A 23,526-nucleotide genomic window follows, 5' to 3' on the forward strand; every position below is an offset into this window, starting at 1 on the left:
GGGGGGTGATGTTCTCTCTTTTACATCATCTGATCCAGGGGCCAGTGCTCTGCTGGGTCCAGCCCAGGGAGAGCAGGAAATGGATGATGAGAGCGGAGAAGCTGAGGCTGAGCCTTCTCAATCCTCCTGCCCTGCGTATGATGAGCTCTTAGAGGTTATGGGTCGCGCCACGGCAAGACTTGACTTGCCATGGATGCGGACTAAGGAAGTGGCGTCGCGAGGTCGTCTCGACGAACGTTATCTTTCTGGCCATAACCCTCCAGCTCAGGTGAGTCTTCCTTTCCTTCCTGATCTCCATACTGAGATCGAGAAGGAATGGAAGAAGCCGTTTTCCTCACGCATCCATCGGTTTCAGCATACCAGTTATGCGAATATCGAGGCGGTGCGCGAAAACGGCTATGAGAGAATGCCCCCTGTAGAAGAGACGCTAGCTAGCTATCTCTCTATGGGAGAGACATCATCTCTCAAAACTCCCTCCTTGCCATCCATGCCTCTTCAAGCTACATCTAAAATGAATGGCAAGGCATACGCAGCAGCAGGTTAGGCTGTTGCTTCACTGCACACGATGGCGGTGCTTCAAGCATACCAGGCTGATCTGCTGAAAGACCTGGATAAAGGCGAGGGCCTTTCTTCTGATGAGATGGCTGAGTTACGCCGCACCACGGATCTTGCTCTTCGTGCTACTAAGCAGGCTGCCTCTGCCATGGGCAGATCTATGGCAGCGATGGTAGTAACGGAGAGGCAGCTGTGGGTAAACCTGGCAGACATCGGGAAGAAAGAAAGGGGTTTTCTTCTCGATGCCCCGGTTTCGCCCTCTGAACTTTTTGGTACATCCGTTGAGGCGGTCGTCGAAAAGTTCAGGGAGGCGAAGGCGCGCTCAGCGGCCTTCAAAACCTTCATTCCGCGAAGGTCCAGGTCTGAGCCCGAACAACCCAGGGGTCCTGGTCCGTCTCGATTTGAGGATCAGAGACGAGCACAGAAGGCTAGTGTCGCGACTCGCGCTCCTCCTCCGCCTGCGGGTAGGGGTAGGAAGTATCGTGGGTCGAAGGGAGGTAGGCAGGACCTGAGGGATGTGATCCAGACAAGGCGTCATCGCTTTCGTCCGGATCAGAGTAATACTTAGGTATCCACTCTTTTCCTCAGGGGGTGTAACATCTACCCCTTTCTTCCCCTTCCTAATTCCCCTGTAACCACCATATCGCCACCTGACCGAGGTCAGGTGGAAGCTTCCTGCATAACAGTCTCCTTCTGGACCTATGATGTTTTGGTTGGTTCTATGGTTATCATAGTAACCACCTTACTGAAGGTCCGGTCTAGAGGCTTTTCCGGACAGAGCTCCAACGCGGGAGCCGTGGTGGGTGAGTACGATCCATGTCTAAATATATGTATATAAATATATGTATGTGCTATGGAATTGGTGGTTGTGTGTACCCTTCTGCTAGTTTCTTTGCAGTGTTTCCCGTGCTGGGTTCAGAAACCGGGTGCTCGACTTGCAGTGTTTATTTCACTCGTCGAGATATGTCCAGAAGGTAAGTAAGGTTTCTGTTTCATACTTCCTGGATCATGCGGCTATAACACAGGCTTCTGCGGGAGTTTTGTGATTATCAGGCCCCCGGTGTCACTGCAGAAAATTTCCTGGACGTCCGGGCTGGGGTTTACGCTTTCATGCTACCCTGACTGGTCTACCGTTCCGGATCGCCCTGTGGGGTTTTTCCCGATCACCAGGATATCCCCTTGAGGCATCACCCCCCCTCACCATTGAGGGTTATTGTGAGTATGATGTTTCTTTCGAGCGTTAATCCTCTCTGAGGAGTTAGATTCCTCGCTCCATGGGCTGTCCTCGTGGTAGTATTGAGACAATGCTCCCCTTTTATCAAAGGGTTACCTGGAATGAGAGTTTGGCTAGACTGCAGTATGCTTACCCCTCTGATTTTCAATCATGCTGCAGGTCGAGCTCCCTCTCGTTGAGAGCTGGGTTTGTGCTCCCTCAGCCAAGGTAAACTACTGCTAGCGTTCCTGCATTGGAACATGCTGTAGGCCGAGCCCCCTTCTCGACTGAGAGCTAGGTGTGTTGCCCCCACAGCTAAGTAAACTATTGCTAGCTGTTCCAGTTTGGAACATGCTGCAGGTCGAGCCCCGTCTCGGTTTGAGAGCTGAGTGTGTTGCTCCCTCAGCTGAATAACTGCTAGCTGTTCCACCATGGGAACATGCTGTAGGTTGAGCTCCCTCTCCATTGAGAGTTGGATGTTCTCCCCCAGCTACAGATTTACTGCTAGCCACTCCAGCATTATAGCCGTAGATATAGCGTCTGGGGATACGCTATTTTTATCTATAGGCTGCCTTTTCAGGGTGCCACGAGAACCCCTAGAACGGTATGCAAGTGTAGTGCACGTTATGCTTTGCCCACTTTTCTAAAATCCACATAAGTGGTAAGTGTGCACGTTATGCTTTGCCCACTTTTCTAAAATCCACATAAGTGGTAAGTGTGCACGTTATGCTTTGCCCACTTTTCTAAAATCCACATAGCTGGTAAGTGCGCACGTTATGCTTTGCCCACTTTTCTAAAAATCCTGTATGGTAAGAGCTACGCGCAAGACTTCGTGCTCTTTTTGAGTGGTTTAAAACCCCGGTTCTGCCTTGGGCACCACTCCCCCTATGTATCCTCTGGATACCTACTTAACAGGGTATTGCTACTAAGGATCTGTTGAGACAGTTCCTTCACCACAAGACAAACGTGCGGTAGCCCCTGTGTGACAGACCAAGACTAGTATGATTCTAGGCTCTTGGTCGTATTCCCTTAAAGGAATCTGTTTCTGATTCCAAGCCTTGAGCTCTACCCCGGGCCCAGGAGTCTGGCCCTAACAGGTAAGTATTTTGGGGTATGTAGCCTAGGCCTTTGGCCGTAGGGAATAACGTCACTGACAGCCGTCTAAACGTCCCAGGGGCAACTCCCATAGCAATATGGTAGAGTTGGTATTTAGTGCTCGCCATGGTTCTGGCTTGCATTCCCCTCAGCATGGTGGCGTGGGTATACCATTCCCCATAGCGATCCCTAGAGGACGCAGTTCGAAGTTCCCATGAAAGGGAACGTCTCGGGTTACTTATGTAACCATGGTTCCCTGAGTAGGGAACGAGACACTGCGTCCTCTAGGTTTCTTGCCATGCTGCGGACGCAAGCTTCAGACGAAGAAGTGAATGATGTGTAGCTCCCGGCACCGATTTATACTGTAGTCGCACCGGTAGTGACGTCATGGCTGTCGCCGGCCAACGAGTTGGTGTTTTTTCAATGTATGCTTCAGATACGAGTCACGACGAGGCGTTCCCCATAGCGACCCCTAGAGGACGCAGTGTCTCGTTCCCTACTCAGGGAACCATGGTTACATAAGTAACCCGAGACGTTCTGCTGCTCTCTTGGGCCATGTTAGCCAGTAGTTGGCTTTCCAAAAAAGTGGTATGCTGGCAACAACTGCCTGAAGTATTCTGTGGAAAAAGATGCCATTGTAGGATCTATGTCTCACAACAGACCCACCTACAGGATGGAGACACACATCAAACCCTCACATTCCATCGGGACAAATCGAAGGACTCCCAGCCAACAGATGCAGATGCAAACTCATGCAGGGTCAGGCTATCTCTCAAGAAATGCCAAACAAGACAGTACTTTCACAGTGCTTAAAAGCATTTTACGGGCTTGCAAGGAGTAGATAGGGATACCCCTGACCCTTTGAATTATAAATTGCTAAAACCCGATCAACAAAAGAGACAACTTTATAGTTCCCTGTCCCGCAGGAGATTCTCCAGCAGACGCTCAGGTCTGACCTGAGAGTGACCGAAGGACCCTTCCCTTTTCCCCCGCATTCCAAAGGAAAGAGACAAGATTTCGTTTGACAATCGTTGCTAATCATTGAAAGTATAAAATTATCAGAGTATAAAATCACAAATAGTAGGTTGTATGTTGTATATATATGCTTGACGTGTTTCATGTAATCGGTGCAACTTTAACCAGTGTTTAATTACCCCTTTTGAGAAAATAAGGATATTAAAATGTGGCTCTGGCCTGTCGCTGTGTTAGAGCCCCCACATGTGCTCACACGCGTTTACCATCAAAAGTGACCAGCCATCTAAAACTCAACACTTCAGTGATACTTCGATGAAATCGTCAACAAACTTGAAAGTCTTGCACACTAAGACTCTCAGCAGATTGCTCACGCCTCTGCTTCATCACAGACCAACGAGGGGTTCCCAAAGGACGTCATCCTGACGTCACCGACCAGTCAGTGACGGGGTTTCCCTCAAAGACCTCCAGGAAGCCCGCGTCAGCCAAACAAACAACTCTCTAATCTGCTGAACTGGTGAATTTAGATTCTCTGCTCTGTGAATTCTTAAGGTGAATTTACATCACGCGTGAAAACGAGGTAGAACTATGAAACTCAGAACTCCGTTAACAGAATTTCCTTCCTCTGAACTGTATGTTTGTGTGTTTTAGCTTAAGTTTATGTAATCTAGAATAGCCAATAAATTTCATGTTTCATTTATAAATACTCAATTGTCTGGTGTCATATAATTTCCGTGTCAACTCTATTGCCAAAAGATCCCTTGCTTGCTACCTCGCTCGTAGCTTACTCATAATAATTACCTCTCTTTAAGAGCTGACAAATTATCATAATTGTATTTCACCCGTGGCCAGGGAGAATACAAAATGTACATCTTCAATTGGTAATATACACTGACATCAACTTCTCGCTGGCCGAGTAGCTGATAAGAGTGTAAACTATCAAATTATCAAATTTATCGAATCAGGTTGAATTAGGCTCTTCAAATCCGAGTCCTATCAAAACCTGAATGAATTAATAATGATTAAATGATTAATAACTAAGTAAAATTATTACAATTCCAATAAAGTATCTGAAAAGTAGGAAGAGAAAAGTTTCAGTTTTAAACGTTTTCCAGTGTATAATTTTGATAATCGAACAATTTCTAACCAAAAACTAGTCTGTAATTAACTGAAGATTTGGAATACACTGCATAGGTCATACATGCTGCGATTATAATAAGTTGAATCTAGTATGAGGCACATTAAGGTGGATCTTTTCCTTATAATAACAACTACACTCTTAAAAATAAAGGTGCTTCACGATGCCATAGAAGAACCTTTTTGTCTAAATGGTTCCATAAAGAACCTTTAACATCTGAAGAACCTTTCTGTTTCACAAAAGGTTCTTTGTGGTGAAAAAAGGTTCTTCAGATTACAGAAAGGTAAGAAAGAGATGGTTCTTTAAAGAACCTTTGACTGAATGGTTCTTTGTGGAACCAAAAATGGTTCTTCTATGGCATCGCTGTGAAGAACCTTTTGAAGCACCTTTATTTTTAAGAGTGTAGTGTCAGTCTGGAGCGTGAGCTTTGTTTTAGTGAAACAAAATGCAGACATATCTAATATGATATACTTACCAAGAAGGATCAAGCAAGGAGTCACAGGCAGGTTACCCATATTCTCAAGGTCAGAAGGAGTGGCAGACATCTATTAGTAAAGAAAACAATTTAAGATGGCTGACAGCCTCTGCAAATGGCAAAAAAAAAAAATCCAATATTGTACAGAGACAATAAGGAACAGTTCCATATGATATATGGAACAGTCTCTAATTTGTGGTCCTTTGGTCTGATATTTTGATATCAGACAAAATGACTGGTGATTAATCATACATTTATGTTCCTTTTGGAGCTTGAATGTTTGGTTCCCACTGGTCTTCCACTGTATGGTCAAAACAGACATAATTTCTCCACAACAATATCTTCATTTGTCCTCCAAGAGAAAGTCCTACAAGTTTGAGACAGCATAAGGTTGAGTAAATGATGAGAAAACCATTTTTAGGTGAATGATTACTTGAACAAACAATAGGCAAACTTACGTTTTCTAGGTTGAATTAGGCTCTTCAAATCCGAGTCCTATCAAAACCTGAATGAATTAATAATGATTAATTCCCTTACAACTAAGTAAAATTATTACAATTCCAATAAAGTATCTGAAAAGTAGGAAGAGAAAAGTTTCAGTTTTAAACGTTTTCCAGTGTATAATTTTGATAATCGAACAATTTCTAACCAAAAACTAGTCTGTAATTAACTGAAGATTTGGAATACACTGCATAGGTCATACATGCTGCGATTATAATAAGTTGAATCTAGTATGAGGCACATTAAGGTGGATCTTTTCCTTATAATAACAACTACACTCTTAAAAATAAAGGTGCTTCACGATGCCATAGAAGAACCTTTTTGTCTAAATGGTTCCATAAAGAACCTTTAACATCTGAAGAACCTTTCTGTTTCACAAAAGGTTCTTTGTGGTGAAAAAAGGTTCTTCAGATTACAGAAAGGTAAGAAAGAGATGGTTCTTTAAAGAACCTTTGACTGAATGGTTCTTTGTGGAACCAAAAATGGTTCTTCTATGGCATCGCTGTGAAGAACCTTTTGAAGCACCTTTATTTTTAAGAGTGTAGTGTCAGTCTGGAGCGTGAGCTTTGTTTTAGTGAAACAAAATGCAGACATATCTAATATGATATACTTACCAAGAAGGATCAAGCAAGGAGTCACAGGCAGGTTACCCATATTCTCAAGGTCAGAAGGAGTGGCAGACATCTATTAGTAAAGAAAACAATTTAAGATGGCTGACAGCCTCTGCAAATGGCAAAAAAAAAAAATCCAATATTGTACAGAGACAATAAGGAACAGTTCCATATGATATATGGAACAGTCTCTAATTTGTGGTCCTTTGGTCTGATATTTTGATATCAGACAAAATGACTGGTGATTAATCATACATTTATGTTCCTTTTGGAGCTTGAATGTTTGGTTCCCACTGGTCTTCCACTGTATGGTCAAAACAGACATAATTTCTCCACAACAATATCTTCATTTGTCCTCCAAGAGAAAGTCCTACAAGTTTGAGACAGCATAAGGTTGAGTAAATGATGAGAAAACCATTTTTAGGTGAATGATTACTTGAACAAACAATAGGCAAACTTACGTTTTCTTAAAGAATGAGTCCTTTGCTTCTCTACAAAGTCAGTCTTCAGTAGTTGAACTACAAGGACAAAGAAAACATAATGTAAAGAATAGATAGCTTCTCTAGTTAACTCATTACAGACATCCCCCACAAAACAATTGAAATAAAGTTTAAAAATAAAATCAAACCGTCAGATTCCGCCTGTCCATCTGTCATGCCACTATTTTTGCAATCGCTAGCAGCGGTTTGAATATGCACGTTCACAGTAATCAAGCAAGAATTATACATTTTTGTTCATTCACGCATATCTTTTGCTTAGATAAAGATTGGGACATGTGTCCGTTGCATAAATTGTGTGACGTTAGTAAATAACAAATCAAATGCAGTTTGAGTAACCTTATATGCTAACGAGCTAACATTGCTATCATACCTTGCTCGGTTACTGCTCCATGATTAAAACACGCTATCCTGTCATCAAATTACGCTTCGCTGGCTCTTTATAATGTATGTTAATATTTAGAAGTGTACTCGAAGTGTAACTTACAGATAAAACCAAATGCGTGGTTGCAAATATACAGCAGCAGATAATGGACGGTTTGAACCACACAAGATAAAAAACATCACTCCACAGTAATTTTTTACTCAGATAAAGTTTAGGATGTGCGGGTTAGAGAAAAAAAAAGAGTTTCTTACCAGTTTGTGTGTGATATGACCAGTGCTGGGCAGTAACTAGTTACTAGTAACTTAGTTACTGTAATAATATTACTTTTTGCAGTAACTAGTAGTGTAACTAATTACTAATAAGATTTCAGTAATTATATTACAGTTACCATCCATAAAACAGCTTAGTTACTTAGTTACTTTTGATGCCTCAACCCCACTGATTTAAAATCCAACAATCAAATAATTCCTAGATTTATTTTCATAATTTTCACGACTCGTGCAATGTGATGTCCCCAGTGCAGCAGGCAAGCTTGGAATATGGAAAAGCTCACATTCAGCTGATAGACATGTTACTTTATATTGATTTTGTCAGGAAAAAAAGATGATCTGAACACTTTTGTGTAAATTGTGGCTTTACATTACTCTGGCATTACATCCCACCCACATCCCTCTGATCAGCATATGGTACATTATATAATAAAAAATATTTTTGGAATCTTTTTGGCAGTTTCTTACAAACTTATGTGTTTGATAAAATACATAATGAAAGCTTCAAGCTACACATGACAATTAATGAGATTAATACAACACTTGTACTTGAATGTCACTATCAATCACTATTGAGTGTTTGTAATAACTTCTGACTGCGATCCAATGTGGATTTTGGTCAAATGATGAGGCAGAAATATGTGCATGTGCAATAAAAGACAGAGCTGCAAAATGACTTCATGAAGATCAACCAAAATGTCTTCCTATACGCACATGTACAAGGGAAAATATGGTATTATGCTGTTAAATAACAGTGTCATACTGGTGCTGGTCAACTTTGTCCCACAATGCATTGCAAAAAACAGTAACTTACCGTTATTACATGAAAACAGCATTTTACTGTTAAATTTCCTTGTAAATTTACAGGATTTTTTTTACAGTGTGGGTAAAGGGGTGGTTTCGATAGAGCTTTAGCTTTTAAAAACCTGCACCAGAGCAAGGGTAGGATCACTTAGCACTGATCCAAACACCACAAATTGTAGTGCCAAAGGTATACAGTGTGAAACAATGCAGTGCCAGTATATTACAGTGAGTTGTTTAGCAACAAATAGCTAATCATAAACTAAATTGTGATTACTAACTATAGTGTTAAATATGAACAATGTAAAACAAGATATCCCAGAGTTATGTTTAGGATCTGGATTAACAATTTCAAATGAGAAAAGCTTTATCTTTGATTATTTCCCTGCTACAGTTCCCAGCCCAATTTAATGTTTAATTTTTTTCCTAAGGGCATTTCAATTAGCATCTGTTGATATTATGTGTGTCAGACGAGATTATGAAACCCAGTGGAAAGACATGTAGCTGTTGTTGTGTTTGATGTGTAATATTTCTTTGTGATGTGTTTGGATTTCAAGCTGTCTAGACAATCCGGCAAATGAGAAGATCTTCTGCACAGGCAGATAAAGGAGATGGACAGACTGAGAGAGTAATGAGAGAGGGAAAAATAGGAAAGGATAGAGACAGAAGTCAGGAGAGGTATGAAAATGGTACATACAGTAAGTTGTAGAGCTGGAGCAGATTCTTTTAGATGACACCGTATCACCACACTGCAGGAGGATTGTTTGTGTGTGTTCATACACAGAAATGTGTGTGTCCAGGAAGGTGTTTCACCCAGTGTTTAAAAACCTACTTTGAAACTGAAGCTTAAGTTACAAGTAATTCATATTAAAGATAGTTTAACTGCACTACAAAGGCGATATAAGCTAACTACACTTTTATTTAAACTTGAAATGGAATCTATGGTGTGTGAAAATTGATATGGACTAAAATAATTGATATGGATTCAAATTCAACTAAAGAAACATAATCTGTTAAAGTTAATGCATTTTTGCCATCATAGAGAAGTACAGAATAGTCAGGCAATCCTTTTGAAAAATGAGCAAACTACACTGAAGCTGTTTGACTATTTGTTGATGATGGTGATACACGGCAGCATTTGAATGTGTTTTGTGAATTTATATGTAAAAATAGTTTAAATATTTGAAATGTAAACCATTCAATATTATTTTCTCAAATGAAAAATAATTTGAATCGGAGTTCATTTTAACGCACTAAATTGTCTTTGCTTGCCGTTAAAGCTAAAAATAGTGATACACAGCAACATTTAAAATGTTGTAAAATTTTTATTTAATAGGATTTTATATTATTTGACTCTGGACCACAAAACCAATCATAATGGTAAATTTTTGAGATATATACATCATCTGAAAGCTGAATAAATAAGCTTTCCACTGATATATGGTTTTAGGATAGGACAATATTAGATACAACTGTTTGAAAATCTGGTATCTAAGGGTGCAAAAAAAATCTAAATATTGAGAAAATTGCCTTTAAAATTGTCCAAATAAAGTTCTTAGCCATGCATATTACTAATCAAAACATTTTTATAAAAGTTTTGATATATTTACGGTAGGAAATTTACAAAATATCTTCATGGAACATGATTTTTACTTAATATCCTAATGATTTTTGGCATAAAGAAACATTTATAATTTTGACCCATACAATGTATTGTTGGCTATTGTTACAAATATACCCGTGGATTTGTGGTTCAGGGTCACACACACACACACACACACACACACACACACATACATAAATATGCAGTGGGGGAAAAAAGTATTTAGTCAGCCACCAATTGTGCAATATATATATATATAATTTTATTTGAATGCATTTTATTATTTTCTCAGTTTGCTGTAAAGTTACTGTGAAATGCAATCCTGTGAGTAGTCTACAGCCATGTAACATTTTCTTGCAGCTGGAAAAGCTACTCTGTTTTGTGCCATTAAACTGCAGTTTTTAGTTTGTAACATCTCTGCTTTTTGCTAGTTACTCCAAACATCGGGTTCACCTTACGGTGAGCGTCTAGTGATGCTCAAGATGCACTCTGCTAATTACCTCAGTCAGAGATGGACAGGCAGAGAGGGACAGTGTTTGCGTCAGGCAGCACAGTCTCTCCGTGTGCCTGTTGAATGGGTCATTAAGTACCCAACACAGTTCCCCACGGGGGTCTTGACGTCCTCTGTAAGTGTCCCTCTCTTCAGCAGTCTTAATGTTCCTGATTAATGCTCTTGCCAGGCTGGATATGGTGTATATAGATGCTCATGGGAAGGGCATGTTGCAGTGAAGTTAGATTGACCAATGTTCTCCACACACTGTCAGCCTGTACAACCAAACCAATACCCTTCATGGGTTGCCAGAGCACCTCTAAGGATCTCTGGCTCTTGTGGGAGATTTACAATCTGTAAATGAGGAAGTAGAGAATACAATTGTCGATGTGAAACTGCAAATTGGTCTATTATGTCATTTATATGGGCAGATCCAAACAATTTAACAGATTTAACAGGTGTTTAACAGATATAATTGCTGTGGGGAATTATAGTACTATTTAAGTTCACTGCAGTTGGTCATTATTACAAGCCAAGACGTAATTTACATTTAGTCACTTTTTCCAGTGCCGATTTTGTCCCCACATTTTTATGACATAGCTCACAGCAGGGATATATATTTAAAGATGACAGGTGTTGTTAACTGGACCAACAAGTCATATATTGGTTTTTAATTGCTGATCTGTGTGTTTATCCACTGACCTCCAAAACCCATGTGTGGCAGATATAAGAATTAAGTTTACAAATTAAATACGCATTTGAGCACTTAAATTGTTCAGCAAGAACAGTTGCCCATTCAAATCACTATGTACATTTACTTTAAACATGGTTCTTTTCTGCAGACGCAATGTATTACACAGACTTTATTTTTTAAAACAGTAATAGATCATTTTAAATCACGTGTGCACAACCTAATTATCTGTAATATACACTACCACTTTTGTTTTTGAAAGAAGTGTCTTATGCAAAGGCTGCAATTATTTTATAAAAATTCAGTAAAAATATTAACATTGTGAAATATTATTACAATTTTAAACAACTGTTTTCTGTTTCAATGTATGTTGTAATGTAATTTATTTGATTTGATTTTGAGTTCACACGTATAATTATGTTGTAGCCATTATCACAATTCAACTTATTGCTCATTTCACAGGGTTCAGTGTGCACTGTATAATGGATACAAAAAAATAAAGTTAATCACAACTCATATACTGTAAATGCACCATTGACTTCCCCCAATCTCACAAATAGAAAAGCAGTGTAAAACTTGACTAAGAAGTTTTCACTTAATTAAGAAGTGACATTTCTTTGGAAATCTGTGTTTTCTGTTTGTCTTTTAAAACAGTTAATGTGAAAAAAGCTGGAATTGATTCCTGGTATACTCTGAGCAGTTAGCAAATGAGAACTTGATGAAAGCTTGGCTACTGACTGCAGCTACTAAATAGCAGTCTGGTATTGACAAGTATGATGCTCTGGAAAATGGCACAGCATTAGGGAAATCTCACAAACAACCGGCACTCTTTCATTTTAAGCTGATGGGCAGCTGCTCAAAAATCAAGCCATGCCATTGGTCCATATCCACATCTGTTGTTTTTAAAGAAGCCCTCAAGTTGATTGGATGAGATGTGGTTCTCTCCGCCAGGTATTATGAAAGTTAATAAAAATGAATTAATTTGCTGCAACAGAAGAACTTGACCACTTAGCTTATTTCTGTCTTCTTCTATCCCTCCATCTGCTTAGCTTCTTTCAACCTCAAAGCCTGAGAAATCTAGACATCCAAACACACTCATTATCAACAGCAACTACTCCCCCACCGACTGTAGTCAGAAATAAATACTTGGACAGACCAGTCAAAGCCCATCCAATCTCTCTTCTTCCTCATTAAAGCTCAGAATAAAAGCGAATAACAGCGGCACAAAAAACCCACAAAGGCCAGACTGTTTTTCACATATTGCACTGATTAGCACAAAAAGAGGCCTCATTTTTTTGCTCTTTCAAAATTTGAAATTGTCACCAGGAAATTGGAGCGAAAAGTAGGCTGACACCTTGGCCAGGGCTGCAATTTTCTTTAATTTAGTGCTGCTATGAATACAGTGTTGCTTGAATGCTTTGTCTGCTGTCTGATTTGTATTCCTGTCTCTCAGGTGTCTGAAAGATGTGATTATGTGTACGTCAACGGCAAGGAGACGCATGGGAGGGTGAGGATGATGGTGAACTTCACCTACAGTTACCTCAGCGCTCAGCTGGAGGTGAGCGTATGGATGCCACGACTCCCCCTGCAGATCGAGATGTCCGATCCAGAGCTTAGCCAGATCAGGAGCTGGAGAGTTCCTGTAGATGCTGCCAACCAGAGGTTAGCGAAGTTTTTGTTTCAAGGAATCACATTTGACCTTGGGTTCATTGGGTTCATTACTATTGAAGCATATTGTAATTTGCAAATACAATATATTATATGACCAAAAAATAACCAAATTATGGTGCTGCAAATGAAAAATCTTTATTGGTTCCTAAAGACCCTTTAAGTGAAAAGTCTAAAAAACCCTTTACCACTGCAAAGGATGGGTTTGATGGGTTTTATGGATGCTAAAGGTTACTCATGGAAACACACAGGCCAACAAACAATCTTTATTTTTGAGAGTTACAATTATATAACTTCTATAAATTATAATTGAGATAAAAAGAGCCTGGAAACTATGTTCTGTCAAGTTGTATAATCTTTAGCTGAGCAGACAATATCCTGCACAGCCCACACATGTTATGTAATATGGTTCTGCTGGTAATTTGTAAGCGCAAAGATTTTATACATTACTGTAATAAGTCTCTCAGTACTGCACAGCACCAATGACGCTCCAGCTCACCGGTGTCAGTCTGCCCTGTCTTTATCCAGCCTCTCCTCAGCCATTTTTATGCTCTGTCGTTCTTGGGTAACAGCAGACGTGTTGCGGAGCTCCCTCTGGAAAGCATGATGGAGGAGAGGGGAGGATGCGGACGGTGACTTTTTAATTACCGCTGGGTCGTCTTCAGGCACACCTGCCTCTGACGCACCAGCACCAGACAACACACAGGTTAATGCTGCCGTGCGCTGCGGATATCCACAAGATAATTTTTAATTACTCTTCCACCAGAAACAATCCTGCCGGATTGACTCGTGCATGATAAGTGAGAACAGGATGACGGATGACAGATGGAATGAGCGGTGGAGAAATTGCGAGGCATTGATGAGTCTTGTGGAATAATTGTGGTTATACTAGAAGTTGTGTGGTTGTCAGCAAGCAAATGCGTTGATTGCACAATGATCGCTTCTCCATTATCTCAGTATGAAGATTCTATGACCAGACCTTCTCTTGCACCAGTCCACTTGGGAATTTAAGCATCTCTGAGCTTCCTCTGTTTTAAAAAAAAAAAACCTGAGAAAGTTCAGCAATCATAAATATTTCTTACTTACCATGAAACTGTAATATGGTCTGTCTCTTTATGCTGTCGTGATTCTAGTGACAAACAAGTCATTTTGTGGCTCATAGCATCTTGTTTGAGTCTCTATTATCTATTACGTCATTATTTTGTTCCTGATGTAATCATTTGATGGTTTTTGGTGATGAATATTCCATATTATGTGTTGCCACTTAGAGTTCTGCAGGAAATAAACTCTAGACAAACATTCAACTTTCCATTGCAGAAAAGGCTTTTTGTAGTGGAAAAATTATTTTGACTATTAAAAGGTTCTTCACACTAAGAAAGACAATAAAAGGTTTTTGGGGGACACCATTGTTCTTCAATGGTATCACTGTGAAAGTTCTTACTGGTACCTGGATCTCCTAGATGAAATATATTTTCTACTGAAGCTAAAGCTGAAGATATTAAAAGATGCACAGATGTTTTTGTTAGTAGTTGGTCTGTATATCAATGTAAATTGTATGCATTAAAGTTCTTAAAAAGGTAGTTTACCCAAAAATGCTCACCCTCATGCCACTCCAAACCTGTATGACTTAATTTCTTCTGTGCATTAAATGTATTTTGAAAAATGTCAGTGTGGTTCAATGTTGTTTTGGACTTCTTCAAAATACCTTCTGTTTTCCACAAAAAAATGCATCATACAGGTTTCGAACAACATGAGGGAATACATTTTGACTGAATTGTTATTTATGCGTGAGCAGTTCCTTTAAGATAGTGGCCAGCTGGCAAGTTGCGTTCATCAAAAACCCATGTTTACTCACATTTGACACTTGACGAGTCTTAAATTTGCACCCTTGTTGTATCATATGTGCCCTTGGTCCTGAGGTTGTATCTGTCTCAGATAGCGTTTTGAGAGCGGGAAACATGCGGTTGTGTTGTAAGACTGGGTCTCATTATTCCTGAGACCTCCGGTGACCTGACATTCCTCAGCTGAGTGCCGCCTGCCCTGTTTATACACCTGTGTTCTGTAAATGTCATGCTGTTTCTACCGTCGGTCAGGCGTCGTTGTGTAAAAGTCTAGAGGAGCGTGGCCTCCCCTCTGGTCAAAGCCACCATGTTAACCTGCCACTGCTGTTGTTTTTTATTTTGGATGACTTCGACTCATTAAAAATAATGGAACCGTCAGCGCTGCCCCCCCTTCCCCTTTCACCTGGTGCTGGGCTGTTTGTTGTGAGGAGAGGAAATGCATCACTGTAATGTGAAAAGGGTTCACGTTTACAGCCTGTTGAAGCGACTCTGAAAACTGAAGCGATGCTGAAAACTGCCGCTGCTCTATATTTATATAATTTCTGTTTTTTTTTTCATTTCTGTTTTTTCTTAGAAAGTAAATTCAGAGTAAATGTAAGTTTTTGTTTTTACACTTTTAAGTTACGTAAATCTTTAAGGCAGCAATTTTAGAATACAGTAGATTGAGAACAGAATATGATTTTTTTTCAACCATTTAATTTTTTTTATAATTCTGTCATTTCTACTTGAATTTGTCAACCAAATTCTTCCTCAGAAAATTATTTCAGAGTTCCTGAATGTATTTTATATATCAATAATTGCTTCATCAAAAAAAAAACTTCAAAGACACCAGCAAGCACTTAGACACTTTAAATAGAATAGAATAGAATAGAATAGAATAGAAAATGTTTTCAAGCTTTTAATTTTTCACAGTTCTTTAGTTTTTTATACTTGTGTCAACCAGAATATTCATCAGATAATAATTTCAATGTGGTTGAAAGTCCAAGATTAACCTATTTATAGAATATAATACAATATTATATGTTTGAAACTTTTCTTTGTTCTTGACCATCTAATTTCACATTGATTTTGTCGAGTATGTGTACATACATATTTGATTTTTTAAATAAAAAATAAAGATTCAAAATATTAATTTGAATCTTTGAAAATAAAACTTTGAAAATAAATTTTGATTTTACCTAAAAATATAATTTTTCTTACTAATTTTGTTCTGTTTATTTTTTATGTTTTATATATAAACATTTTTTACTTTTTAATGTTTGATTGTTCTAAAATAGAATAGAATAGAATAGAATAGGAAATGTTTTTCAACCATTTAATTTGTCTCACGTCTTTTGTCTTTTCTACTTGATTTGAGTGTCAACCAGAATATTCATCAGATAATAATTTTAATGTGGATTAAAGTCCAAAATTAGCTTATTTAATTTTAATGGGTTGATTTTTTTGTTAATAAAATATAATATAATATAATATTTTATGTTTGAAAATTTTTGTTGTTGTCAACCATCTAATTTTACATTGATTTTGTTGAATATGTATATACAGACACACACACACACACACACACATATATATATATATATATATATATATATATATATATATATATATATATATATATGAAATTAAGATATTAAGATATGACTTTTTTACATACAATATATATATATGAAATTAAGATTCAAAAAATTCAATCTTTGAAAATAAATTTGATTTTATCTAAAAATATTATTTTTCACACTAATTTTGTTCTGTTTATTTTTTATTATAGATTTTATTTATAAACATTTTTAACTGTTTAATGTTCTCATTTTGGAATGAATAGAATAGAATAGAATAGAATAGTCCTGATTGGAAAATAATGCTTAACCGGGCACAGCAGGATGGGATGTAACATGTGGTATTGGTTGCTCTTTTTACTGCAGGTCTGGAGAGGATGACGGGGATGAAGGAGCCAAGAAGGATCAGAGCTGTGGTCCACAGTACCAGAGCACCACCGTCCGTGTGCTCACACACTTTGAGGCAGAGCCAGAGGAATGGCAGGGCCAGCCAGACTTCCTCTTGGGCAGTGATTGGCAGGTGGACGTGACAGAGTTAGTGAGAGACTCTTTAAGGGTGGTGGATGAACGCTTGGCCAAGCTGTCAGAAGAACAGGTCCTCATCGGTCTGAACACAGGCATCACCAAGGTTCAGGTGAGAAACAGGAAGAATCTACTGTATGTAGGGCTGCACGATATATCGTTTCAGCATCGATATCGTGATGTGCGATTCCACGATAGTCACATCGCAGGATGTGCGATGTTTAGTGTACTGAACGTTATTCCGTATGTACCAGGTACCAGGGTTCAAAACGCAGGTGATTCTTGGATTAATTGCAAAGTTTAACCATCATACAGTGAAGGTTCATCATTTGCATCTGTTTTAGGTCCTGTCAGTTTAAACATTCGAGCGCGAAATAGAGCTCAATTATGAACACACACGCTGTTTACTTTGCTCACACACAGACACCGTGTCTACACTGCAAGTCTGTCTAAACTTGATGCGACAAAGCAAAGGTTGAAAATCATTTGAACTTTGTGTCAGTACGTCATAAATAGAACAAGGCATCAGTTTACTGTTGGGGATTTGTCGTGTCGTGTAGCGCCGCGCTGCTCGCGTCCAGTGTAGATGCACTTCAGTTCACTTCAGCGTCTGTTTGTGCCTGAAATGGCACATAGCCTACACGTGAAATTATGTCAGAATGCATGACTCTGCAAGTATCCTTGTAAACACAGTTGCTTATGGCTTAGGTGAAGGTAAACAATTGAGAAAGAAAATGGATGTGTAACTAACAGTATATTGGTTCACAGCAGATTAATGTTCCTGTTGCTTTATGTCATGTTAATCAAACAACAAAACAGAACTTTTTTAGCTTTAACACAGATATATTAGATTTTATTTATACAGCGAAGACTATGCAGTGTTATTTTACATTTGATTATTCCATTTCTGTACCTGAATACTGTTAGACTTACCTGAAAAATATAAAGCACTGTTTATTTCATTTGTATCTTTGTTCTATTATATGTGTCTATGCTTGTACTTTGTTTATTTTATATGCTGATTTACTCACCTACAAAATCACTCCAATCATTGATTATTTTTTTCCAAATAGAGCTATTCAAGTCATCTGGTGATTTTTATTATTATTTTTTTTTTTCATATCGATATATATATTGCAGAAAAACTATTGCAATGTGAACACAAACTGTATGTGTGATTATGTTTAAAAGTGACATGATGTACTATTAAAAAAATTAATATCTTCACAGAAAATGAAGACCACGGCTGCATTACTATAATAATCTACTAAATCTATGAATTTTTGGCATTATTAAATCTTTTTCCATGATTCATTTGTTCTAGCATATTATGCAATTTCCTCAACACACCACAACCAGAGCTGCCCATTTTGTCAGGAACAAAACTGACAGTTACAGCTGACTAAGCCGCAGTTCCCTTGTGTTTATACTGCATGAATAAAATGTGAGGACGTCCTTGTTTTCTTTGGAAAATCCTGGCTGTCATTTGTCTCTTTCTCTGTGTGGATGAGAGGTGAATCAGTCCGAGTTGTGATGTGACATGTGTACGCTGTCAGACGAGAGCTAGACAGCACACCATCTCTCACTCCGCTCTGTCACAGCTTGTGTGCTGTCTGTCTGCACATCTCACAGCTCTTATGACAAACGATAATCTCCTTTATTAAAACCTACGAATTAAGGGTCAGTCTGTGAAAATAACACATTTTTTTCTTATATACATTCACACATAATACACCTGCTCGACAAGCTAAAGTGCCATTAGAGTGCTATCTGACAGCAAAAGTATAAGCCAGAGCCACAGGTGGAGAGTGCTTCGATTTGATCCATTTGCTGAAAATTAAAATCAGACAAAAAGTCCAGTAATGGTGGGATGGAGTCTGCAAACAAGTGCTGCTTTATAGATCCAGATCTCTGAAATCAAAAACCCACCACTTAACCACGGCCAAATTACCAATCGTCCACCTTGCTATTAGACCAAACTTGCTATTTAATTTCAACAGGGGCCCACCTGTTTTTGCAATTCATTAAAACTAAATTGAATGACTAATTACTTGCAATTAGAAGAGGGAAAATACTTGTTGTTTCAAAATCAGAGCAAGAATTGGTTTCAAAGTAGACTATTTGGAAGAAAAGATTTGTTGAAGTAGTGTAGCAAGCACTAACTTCTCTATTTATAAAAAGTGGAGCACTGGGGTAGCGTCTTACGCAATATTGGGTAATGCCCGAGGCTCCCCTTGCTTATTCTTATTTTATGTCTAATTAATAAATCTCTCAATTCAAATGGCAAATTAGGATGCGCTCGGAATAAGAGCGGAATATAAAAACAGAACACGAATTGTTACTTTACCTTAACATGGCTGCATTTTAGAGTGAAAAACTGTTGCCTGTGGACTTCCAGATAGTGTGCAAATGATGGTTAGAAGCAAGTGCGGGCCGTGCGCGTGGGTGACAGTAGAAGTTCCATTTACAGATAGGAAGTAAATGGCTTCTGACATTACATTATAACATAATGAATGTGGAAATACGGAGGTGGCGGCTTTGCTATTAATTGATCCAGATAGGAAGTCTTCTCATCACATTTCGTATCGAAGTCATTTCCTTGCCTGTGTGTCAGATATCGCCATATGGCCGAGGGCAGACAGCTGTCATTTAGATTCTTGAAATTGCATGTAGCCTACTCATTTTTTCTTGTCACAAAGTTTGTATGAGAAACTAGGAGAGAATTTTCAGTTGTTTTACAGTGTTATGTAACAGAAGCATATCTGTCTGCGTTTTTATCCAGGTGATGTCCCCATTGTCAGACTCTGTTCTGGCTGAGAGGATGATCCGAGTTCTGGATGATAAAGTCAGTATTACGGAGCTGGGCGTGCAGCTGGTTTCTGGCCTTTCCTTGAACCTTCAACTCAGCCCAGGAAGCAACAGGGCCATTGTGGCCACAGCTACCACACAGGAGACCATGCACAGTGTAAATCAGGTAGTCTAATTTATATATATATATATATATATATATATATATATATATGATATTAATAATGTTTGTTGTTGTTGTTTTTAATTATTATTATTATCAGTTATTTATTATTATTTAGAATAATACATATTTTTCAGCATTGTTATTTGTTTATTATTATTATCAATTTAATTTGTATTCTATTATTGTTTAATTAATATTATTAATTATATTTTTTCATCTCAGTTTTTTTTGTAGAGTGGTGCACAGGGTATCCACTGTGAAATCTCATTGAATATTTTAGCCACATGCCGTTAAATTGCGAATTGTGTTCTGGTTCTCAGGTCTCAGTTTTGCATACAGTACTTCCGTGTCCATTTCTCCGTAATGTAGGGTTGTTTTATCCATGAGGTGCAATCACTATAATCACTGTCATTATGGACAAAGTAATTTGACATGGGCCGCATGTTGATGAGGAGCTGCAGTTTGTTAGTGGATCCTGCTGCTCAGGGCTGCCCACTTATTCTGAGTCATCTCACATTTAAAACCCTTTCTGATTAGTCTGATTTCACTAATCCTTTGCATCTGCAGGGGTTTCCTCTCTTCTCCACATAGATAGACATAAAACAGGCAGATTGGTTGAATCTCCCGCTGATTGGCGCGTCTGTTCTCTTTGAATTGTGGTTTTGGGGACTTTTAAAGCTTTTGAACGCTCCTACAATGGGGTTAAGAAGCATGCATAGTTGATGCAAGAAATTAGCATTACCTGAGAGCATCTGTTCATGTTGTGTTTCTCTTCCAGGAGTCCCTTGTCAGTGCGTGGCTTCAGTTCAGCGATGGCTCCATGACCCCTCTTGACCTCTATAACCCTGCTCATTTCGTCCTTACGGCCACCTCACTGGACGACCAGGTGGTGTCAGTGAAGAAAAGCACCAACTGGAGGTGGCCAGTGGTGGTGGCTAGGGGTGAAGGTCAAGGCATGTTGGCCCGTTTGGAGATGTATGGACCCGAATCGTGCCAAAAAACCAAACGGCGCACAGTTCTGGCCGCAGGCAACGCAAACGTCCATGTGAAGTTTGGCCGTGAAGAAGAGACCGGAAACAGCGCGAGCGACAGGAGATACAGGCCCAATGCCCCATACTACGGCGGTTCGATCTCAGACATGGAGGCTGGAATCATGAACCGAGGCGCTACCACCATAAAAACCTCCATTCCAGGAAAAGCAAGCGGCGACAGGCTCTCAGCTGGTGATATTCCGGTGGATTTCTCTGATTTCCCAGCTCAAGCAGACCTTCCACCTGGACGGAACGCAGAGGACGACCTGCTGCAGTCTCGCCGCGGGCTTACAGACCTGGAAATAGGCATGTACGCCCTGCTAGGTGTCTTCTGCCTGGCCATCCTGGTATTCCTAATCAATTGCGTCTCCTACGCCCTCAAATATCGCAACAAGCAGCTCCCATTGGAGGGCCAGGAGACCATGGCTCACGCCCACGACTGGGTTTGGTTAGGCCATGACGCTGAGCTGTTGGAAAGCCAGGCGGGTTTGTGTCTGGATCAAGAGGAGTTGGGAGGCACCATGGACTCTGGGCTGGGCCTGGAGGAAGGTAGCCAGCTCCTCAATGGCCTTTCGTCTCAGAAGAGTGTTCAAGGCCAGGTCCACAGGTCGGCCTCTGACTCAGGGTGCACTGGAAGAGATCACAAGACCGAGTCCATAAACTCACCCACTACCAAAAGGAAACGGGTCAAGTTCACTACTTTCAGCCATAGCAAGCCCAGCAATGGCTGCCCATCCATAAGCCCGCTTCTCATTGGTCAGAACGACATCAAATGGGTATGCCCAGACATCGAGCTCGGGGACTCCAAAGAGCTCCGAAATTACATGGAAAGGTTAAACGAAAATGCTACTAAGAACATTGCATAGTGGGCTTGTAGTTATGTATTTTTCAGACAAAAGCTTAGCTCACCCATATGCCTTCTAGGTAAGGAGGTGGTGGTGGTGGAGTGGAGGGTGGATGGGTTGGCCTGACTCTTCTACACTCAGACAAACTCACATCTCACCATGAAAAGACAAGCCATTCATCTGGTCTTGTTTCCATGGCAACTGTCATGAGGGTTCATCATCAGGAACGAAGGAAAACAGAGATGGTTGTGAAGCCGCTGAGGATGTGAGAACATTGGATTATGAGAAATATTTCAATTGAGATGTCTATATTTTCTTTTTTCAAAGAAGAGGATTTTCCATTTCTATATTAAAAAATATATATATTTTGTTTTTTTTTCTTTCTTTCTTGTTTTATCACACTAAAGCCTGGTTGGTGGTGGTACCTTTTTGTGAGTGAATATCTCAAAGAGCTGACATTTAAACATATCAGTTGCGTGCTGGAAACCCAAGCATTTCCACAAATTGAACATTGACTGGCTCTGATGATGTGTGAGAATACATTTTGTAAGGTTTTACATATTTTTATACATCTCTGTTCCTGTCCGTGTTAGTGCGTCTACTGTATTTCTCCAAAGACTGACTACTATATGTAAAAGCATGTGAATTCAAAGTATGGACAAAAAAATTTCTATTTTGGAACTTTTTCCACCAACAGTTTGAATGAACATTCAATATACTGCGGAAGACTTCTGGGAAAACAGGCAGATAAATGACCCTCCATGTCACTTTGAGAACTGTTGAGCAAATTGTATTGTTGTAGGTAGTGTTATCAATATTGTATAATATGTTGTTTACAGTATTATAATGATAGATGGTATGCACTCCAATTGCTTATGTATGTGTGCTATAAGGTTTTGTTTTCTTTTTTCGTTTCTTTGATTTGCTTTGCTTTTTTGTTCATTATGCTTACTTTTTCCCCTTACAGTGACTGCAGTCTAGAACAAGAGATATCTAACCTACCCAAATGACTGTCCTTCTGATTAGTGTAATGATTAGGTTAAAGTTAAGTGGATTGGATGAGTTTGAGGGTGGAGTCCTCAGGTAATGTGATCGATGCGGTGCATACTTTGGTAAGAACACCACAGGACAGTTTTATGTGAATAAATTGATTAGTCAAACACTCTATCTATATTAGTTTACTATTTCTAACCATCATACAGAATTTAATCAATACTCAATTACCCTTAACACAATATATTTTCTAAACCATTCTCACTAAGATAATGTGTGCCGACTAATTCCTCAGCCAGGTGTGTTGGCAATGATGTCCATAAAAAAAATTAATCAGTCCAACTGGATCATCCAAATGTCTTATTTAAGACTGTAAAATCTAATTAAGATTATAAATTGTATTAATTAATTCTCTCCACTCTTCCCTGCTTGTCTTGTATTTTATGAAACGGAAACATATTTTTGAAGACCACAGAAGAATAATTGTACATGAGGAGGTTCATCCAGTGTTCAAGACTGTCTGGTGTTCACTTGGAATACACAGTGCCGGTTAGTGGTACTATCAAGACAATACTCTCAAAAAATATTTTGCTTATATGTGATGATTCACTGTTTATGTACACTCTAAAAAATGCTGGGTTAAATATAACCCATCACTGGGTTAAAAAGGGACAAACCCAGCTATTGGGTTGTTTTGACCCAGCGGTTGGATTCAAAACAACCCAACCGCTGGGTCAAAACAACCCAATAGCTGGGTCAAAACAACCCAATAGCTGGGTTTGTCCCTTTTTAACCCA

At 39.2% G+C, this 23,526-nt stretch overlaps 1 protein-coding gene across 1 annotated transcript in view; it reads left to right on the top strand.

The window, feature by feature from the left end:
• LOC107565378 (transmembrane protein 132C-like) overlaps window positions 1-22,051 on the top strand; it is a 178,856-nt gene extending 156,805 nt beyond the window's left edge. Inside the window, exons 6-9 of the mRNA XM_016250593.1 lie at window positions 12,750-12,958; window positions 16,731-16,998; window positions 19,669-19,860; window positions 20,639-22,051. Coding sequence (XP_016106079.1) covers window positions 12,750-12,958; window positions 16,731-16,998; window positions 19,669-19,860; window positions 20,639-21,757 — 1,788 coding nt within the window. The 3' untranslated portion in view covers window positions 21,758-22,051. The remainder of the gene's footprint in view (window positions 1-12,749; window positions 12,959-16,730; window positions 16,999-19,668; window positions 19,861-20,638) is intronic.
• The last annotated feature ends 1,475 nt before the right edge of the window (window positions 22,052-23,526 follow it).

Source organism: Sinocyclocheilus grahami, unplaced genomic scaffold (genome assembly GCF_001515645.1).
Source record: "Sinocyclocheilus grahami isolate Dianchi unplaced genomic scaffold, SAMN03320097.WGS_v1.1 scaffold998.1, whole genome shotgun sequence".
NCBI classification, from domain to species: Eukaryota; Metazoa; Chordata; class Actinopteri; order Cypriniformes; family Cyprinidae; genus Sinocyclocheilus; species Sinocyclocheilus grahami.